Here is a 7143-nt window from a genome sequence, read left to right on the forward strand (position 1 = left end):
CTGAAGCTATGTCCTCTTTCAGAGAAAGGCAACTACCCAAAGGTTTCTTTCTGGCACTTGACACCATGCTGTCTGCCCATCCCCCACCCCGCTTCCCCCTAGCTCGGTTGATGACTATGGGGTCATCCTTTCAGCAAAGTCTAGAAGGTCATGCACTTAATACAACATAGGGTTTTAATTAATTGCTCACTTGGTTGGTGACAGCTTGGAAAACCAGGTCTGGGAACTGGCATGTGATTCCCTTTACTGGGAAGGGGGTTCAGAAGTCACCATGTTCCATAACCCTGGGCTCAGAGTCAAGAACCCACCACTACCTCTCCACCTTCCCCCAGAGGGCCCTGAAAGGCATCCTTCAACCCAGCAAAGCTCAAGGTGGCAGGGCCAGGTCCAGGGTATCCACTTCCCCTCCTTCCATCCCACTTAGCGAAGACTTTGCAGCCCAGACCCTCTGGCTGCTGCTACTGTATTCGACAGAACTAGGACCGAACCGTAGTTGATCTACCCAGTGGTCCGGAAAAGAGGCCAACTACAGACCCATCAAGCAAGGCAGAGGGCCACAAGGCAGTCCGCTTCACGCCAAGAGAGGTTCAGGGATGGCCCCCAACAGCGACAACACGACGCAGAACAGGAAGCAGAAGATCAACCACTACTTTGCCCTCCGAAAGTCAGTCGCCGAAAGAACAACCTCGGGAAAGACTCCTTAATGAACTCCTCTACCCAAAGACCAAACGCTTTCTCTCAGGTCTTGAATCTCCTTGGTCCTAGGAAATTCACCCCCTGCGTAGCCCAGGTTGGACTTCCCCCCAGCCCGGTCCACGGGCCCGGAGCCCGCGAGCTTACCATTGGCGTTCTTGCCACAGATGAGATGCTCATAGGGCTGCAGGACGCCCCAGAGCTCGGCGTCATTGTTGATGACCATCTCCAGGGCCTCAGCGGACACCTCCCCGCCTCCGGCCCCTCCGCCGTCGGGGCTCTGGCTGGCGAGCACCCTGGCCCGGATCTCTTCCACCAGATTCTCCATGCAGGCGGTGAGCGAGATGGCCGCGTACTCGTGGATTCGCACGGAGATGCGGGTGTCCACCATCCAGCGAAAGAAGCGGCCCACTGAGAAGGTGAGGCCGCAGCGCGCCGACTTGCCCCGGCGCAGCCCGTCGCCCGCGCTCATGCTGTATAGGGACAGGGCCTTGACCGCGGCCAGCGCGCAGCTCTCGGCCAGTGCCCAGCTGTGCACCAGGCGCACGGCGCTTTGCACCTCGAAGCGGGTGCACTTGGCGTGCAGCACGCTCAGGCGCTGCGCCTCGCGGGCCACCCGGATGAGCGCCCGGCGGAGCAGCCCCGCCAGGCGCCTGACCGCTTCGGCGGAGAACAGGGGCTGCCGCCGGCCGCCGGCACCTTTGCGAAGGACCCGGGCCACGTCTCCCTCGGTCCAGGGGAACTCCTCCAGTTCGGGCAGGCGCGGGCAGCGCGAGAAGAGGTCGGCCACTTCGGGGTCCTCGGGGAGCACCGTGTTCACCGTGTCCCAGCTGTTGTGGCGGCTGTTCATGGAGCCGGAGTAGCACCACCAGGCCGCCCCGCGGTGTTGCTGCGCCGAAGAGTTGAGCGCCTGCGAGTTGGACTTGGAGGACGAGAGGCTGAGCGAGCGGCACGAGTCCCCGGCCCCATACCCGGAGTCCAAGGTCAAGTCCTCCAGCGTCTTCAAAGTCGAGCTGTACGTCCCGGCCATGGGGAGCCTGCCCGGGGCGGCCTCGCCGAGCGAGGGGCGCTCACAACTCCATGCGCCCTTCCCCAAGTGGGCAGAAACAAGCTCTAGGCTCTCCGGGGCGCCCTCCTTTCTCTCGGCACCGCGGGGCTCGGCGGCCGCATCGCCCGCCCGCCTACCCGGCGGCCGCAGGAAGGTGGGCGAGATTCGCGGCGGCCAGAGCCCCACGCTCCCGGCGTCCCGACTCCGAGCTGTCACTGGAACGATCCTCCGCTGCTCCTCCTCCGCAACCCCCCTGGTCCACCTCAGCTTTCCTGAAGCAGAGCGTCTATTCTCCGCAGAGAAGGGATCCCGAGAGAACAGGGCGGCGGCGATCGAGGGAGGCGGCTCCCGGCGTTGCGCGAGTCCGGGACCGACCTGCGAGAAAGCTCTCTGCAAACTTCTGCGCGGAGCCAGCCGCCTGCACAGCTGGGTACTGGGCTGCTGCCGGCATGCAAATAACCCGGGCGGCCCACCAATCATCGGCCGCGACGGGCAGGGGCTACACCAATGATCTCCCAGAGGGGCGGTCACTTTGCTGATTTCACTCTGCCGCCGGTGAAACCCAGCGCGGGCAGAGGCGGGGCTGGAGGCGGAGGGTCTGGAGGAGTCGCCGAGGGCGCGGTGGAGGAGGGGGAAAGAGATGGCGAGTGAGCGACTGGGCGGGTGGGAAAGGGGGGATCGAAACGTTAGGCTAAGGAGCTGACGAATTAAAGAAAGAGGTAAAGGAAAAGCCACTGTGCGTTGCCACCTTCCCGCCGTCCAGGCTTTGGGCGTCCGCAGCTCCTTTTCAAACCCTTTTGGTGCCAAACACCAAAGCCAGCGAGTCGAGTATGGGTAGGGAAGCAGGAGGGGTTGGGACTAGAGGAGGGAACCGAGGCCTGGGGGAGGGGACCCAAGTCAGACGCCCCACCTCTCTCTCAAGACTTTCTGCCAAGCCCCTCCCGCTTTCCCGAGACGAAACTCCAGTTGTATTTGGAGGAAGGAGTTTGCCCGTGTTTGCTTCTCTTCCCAAATTCGTCTGGTTTTCTTTACGTTGCTTTCTAGGCTCCAATCAGAATAGAAATTCTTAATGTGGCATCTGATAAATGGACAGCCTCCAGAGGGCTGCGATTCCTCCCTCACCTCTCCCCGCCACTTGAAATATTACACACGCAGTAGTCTGAGTACTACTCCAGGGAGAAGGCCGTAACTGATCAGATTTGCAAGAGTCGGTGACTTTCCTGTTAAACTGTACAACGCCGCTTGCTGTGTTGGATCCTTCTTGTGCTTCAGTGTCCGAGTGTGTGTGCTGGGGCGGGGGGGGGGGGGGGGGGCGGGTATTACACACGTGCGTAATGGGTGTGCGAAAATGAAAAACGTTCCTAGTTGTGGCCTGCGCTTGGAACATCTGGCTGAACGCTCCTCTTCCTAACGGTGTGCCCTCAGGCGAGCTCTCTGCCCGGCTCAGGACCCGCTTTCCTTCCAGTGTAAAATGAGAGCTGACCTCCAAGCAGCACCGTTGTAAACCTGTCTCATGCACTTGTCCAGAGGCGGTATCCAGCAGATCCATGCCCGGTCCCACCCCGGCCGGCAGCTGTCCAGTAACTATTCACAGACACGTGCACGAACGTGGACACGCCTCCTCCTGTGGAGCCACAAAAGCAAGGAGGAGATTGTGCAAGCATTTCCCCCAGGTCAGCCTCCTCCTGCGCTCTTGAATAGCTGCTTTGTACTATATCTCACAGGGTTTTGACCTTGGGCCGTGAGTTGCATACGAACTAGAAATGTCTGGTTTCTCTCTCTCCTTCTTAAATTAATTGCCCTTTGCTGGTGAAACTCCTTTTGCTTTGGCAGTTTTAACTTAATTTTGCCTTCCAGCGCATCTTTATTTATGCAATACCGCCGCCTGGTGGTTACAACTGGGAATGGCGTCAAGGCTGGAAGTATTGATACTAATGAACGATGTTAAGTCCACAGGGACCAAATCAAAAGAGGACACAAGATGTGACTACATCTTCTATAACAGAGATAGGAAGTCAAAGTAGGTAAGGATATTCAATTTGATTAAAAATGTGAAAAGAAATTTGATACGATTTAAATCTTATTCAGTTCAGTTCAGTCGCTCAGTCGTGTCCGACTCTTTGCGACCCCATGAATCACAGCACGCCAGGCCTCCCTGTCCATCACCAACTCTCGGAGTTCATTCAGACTCACGTCCATCGAGTCGGTGATGCCATCCAGCCATCTCATCCTCTGTCATCCCCTTCTCCTCCTGCCCCCAATCCCTCCCAGCATCAGAGTCTTTTCCAATGAGTCAACTCTTCGCATGAGGTGGCCAAAGTACTGGAGCTTCAGCTTTAGCATCATTCCTTCCAAAGAACACCTAGGCCTGATCTCCTTCAGAATGGACTGGTTGGATCTCCTTGCAGTCCAAGGGACTCTCAAGAGTCTTCTCCAACACCACAGTTCAAAAGCATCAATTCTTCGGTGCTCAACTTTCTTCACAGTCCAACTCTCACATCCATACATGACCACAGGAAAAACCATAGCCTTGACTAGACGGACCTTTGTTGGCAAAGTAATGTCTCTGCTTTTGAATATGCTATCTAGGTTGGTCATAACTTTCCTTCCAAGGAGTAAGCTTCTTTTAATTTCATGGCTGGAATCACCATCTGCAGTGATTTTGGAGCCCCCAAAAATAAAGTCTGACACTGTTTCCACTGTTTCCCCATCTATTTCCCATGAAGTGATGGGACCGGATGCCATGATCTTCGTTTTCTGAATGTTGAGCTTTAAGCCAACTTTTTCACTCTCCACTTTCACCTTCATCAAGAGGCTTTTTAGTTCCTCTTCACTTTCTGCCATAAGGGTGGTGTCATCTGCATATCTGAGGTTATTGATATTTCTCCCGGCAATCTTGATTCCAGCTTGTGCTTCTTCCAGCCCAGCATTTCTCATGATGTATTCTGCATAGAAGTTAAATAAGCAGGGTGACAATATACAGCCTTGACATACTCCTTTTCCTATTTGGAACCAGTCTGTTGTTCCATGTCCAGTTCTAACTGTTGCTTCCTGACCTGCATACAAATTTCTCCAGAGGCAGGTCATATAATAGTAAAGCAAATGTCGCCCTCTAATGGACATTTAGAGGAAATAAATTCGGCCAAGTTTTTTTTTTTTTTAATCGGGTTTTCTTTTTTTCTTTTTAATCATTTTATTGTGCGCCTCCATAAAAAGTTAACCCTAAAATAGGTAGCAACTGGGAAGCGGCTATATAACACAAGGAGCCCAGCCTGGAACTCTGTGAGGACCTAGAGGGGTGGGATGGAGAGGGGGAGAGGGAGGATAAAGAGGGAGGGGGCATATGTATATATTCAGACCTCCCAGGCTGCGCTTGCACCGAAGACTCAGGTGACATCTAAATGTTGTTGGGGAGGAAGGGGTTCTGACCAAGCCGAATGTGCTCCATAAAAAGGCTATTTTCTATATTTACGTTGGAGAAAAGTCACTTTAAAGACTAGTGCTGTTTGGAAGCAAAGATTTTTCTTTTTTGTCAATGGAATGCGGTGTTTTGTTTTGTTTTGTTTTTTTTAACTATTAAATCACAAGGAATAACAGATGCTTCGATCTCCTCTTTGATAAAAGGACAGACTGAGATTTGAAAGACGTTTGCACAAATCTGTGAAACATAACCGTTCGCATTATTTTTTGTAAGCATCAGTTGCCATCATGTTTTGTAGTTTGGGTCTTGATTTCACCATTGTTGGTGAAGAAGATTTTCAACAAATATGCATTACCTGTGTGAAGCTAAGGGGCTTCCTAGGTGGCTCAGTGGTAAAGTATCTGCCTGCCAATGCAGGAGACAGGGGTTCAATCCCTGGGTAGAGAAGATCCCCTGGAGAAGGAAATGGCAACCCACTCTAGTATTCTTTTCTGGAAAATTCCATGGATATAGTCCATGGGATTGCAAAGAGTCAGTCACGACTGAAAACACACACATATGTATATATCTATTTATCGCTGATTCTCCTTGTTGTATGACAGAAACCAGCACAACATTGTAAATTAAACAAAAAATTTTTTTAATTTAAAAAGTAATAAATATGACTTAACTGGAAATTTGACACAAGGAACTTACTGAATGGAAAGGTTATCTAGGAAACTATCTGGAATCTATCTTGGAGGAAAAGAGCAAATGGGATTTATCTTAATATATTCAAGTTACTTGATGACTTGAAGTGTAAAAAGAATAAAACATTTGTTGCTGTTGTTCAGTCGCTAAGTTGTGTCCGACTGTTTGCGACCACATGGAATACGCCATGCCAGACTCACCTGTACTTCTCTGTCTCCCAGAGTTTGTTCAGATTCATGTCCATTGAGTCAGTGATACCATCTAACATCTCATCCTCTGATGCTCTCTGCCCCTCTCCTCCTGCCTTCAATCTTTCCCAGCATCAGGGTCTTTTCCAATCAGTCAGCTCTTTGCAACAGGTGGCCAAAGTATTGGTGCTTCAACTTCAGCATCAGTCCTTCCAGTGAATATTCAGGGTTGATTTCCTTTGGGATTGACTGGTTTGATCTCCTTGCTGTCCAAGGGTCTCTCAAGAGTCTTCTCCAACACCACGATTCAAAAACATCACTTCTTTGGTGCTCAGCCTTCTTTGTGGTTCAAAAGATGTCAAAGCTATGACAAACCTGCTGCTGCTGCTGCTAAGTCGCTTCAGTCGTGTCCGACTCTGTGTGACCCCATAGACGGCAGCCCACCAGGCTCCCCCGTCCCTGGGATTCTCCAGGCAAGAACACTGGAGTGGGTTGCCATTTCCTTCTCCAATGCATGAAAGTGAAAAGTGAAAGTGAAGTCTCTCAGTCGTGTCTGACTCTTAGTGACCCCATGGACTGCAGCCCACCAGGCTCCTCCATCCATGGGATTTTCCAGGCAAGAGTACTGGAGTGGGGTGCCAACCTAGACAGCATATTAAAAAGCAGAGACATTACTTTGCAGTCAAAGGTCCATATAGCCAAAGCTATGGTTTTTCCAGCATTCATGGACGGATGTGAGAGTTGAACCATATAGATATTTTTCTTGATATCCTTGCTTTTCTCTATGATCCAATGAATGCTGGCAATTTGATCTCTGGTTCCTCTCTGTTTTCTAAATCCAGCTTGTACATCTGAAAGTTCTTGGTTCATTTACTGCTGAAGCCTAGCTTGTGGGATTTTGAGCATTACTTTGCTAGCATGTGAAATGAGTGCAATTGTACAGTAGTTTGAACATTCTTTGGCATTGCCTTTCTTTGGAATTTGAATGAAAACTGACCTTTTCCAGTCCTATGGCCACTGCTGAATTTTCCAAATTTGTTGGCATATTGAGTGCAGCACTTTACTAGCATCATCTTTTAGGATTTAAATAGCTCAGCTGGAAT

The 7143-nt window shown here is 51.4% G+C and overlaps 1 protein-coding gene across 1 annotated transcript in view; it reads right to left on the reverse strand.

Moving 5' to 3' along the window:
• ABTB2 (ankyrin repeat and BTB domain containing 2) overlaps positions 1 to 2183 on the reverse strand; it is a 187029-nt gene extending 184846 nt beyond the window's left edge. The window contains exon 1 of the mRNA XM_086341123.1: positions 841 to 2183. Coding sequence (XP_086197249.1) covers positions 841 to 1723 — 883 coding nt within the window. The 5' untranslated portion in view covers positions 1724 to 2183. The remainder of the gene's footprint in view (positions 1 to 840) is intronic.
• Between the last annotated feature and the right edge of the window lie 4960 nt (positions 2184 to 7143).

The sequence above is a fragment of the Bos grunniens genome, chromosome 15 (assembly GCF_055505025.1).
Source record: "Bos grunniens cultivar Pamir isolate PY7600 chromosome 15, Bosgru_T2T1.0, whole genome shotgun sequence".
NCBI lineage: Eukaryota > Metazoa > Chordata > Mammalia > Artiodactyla > Bovidae > Bos > Bos grunniens.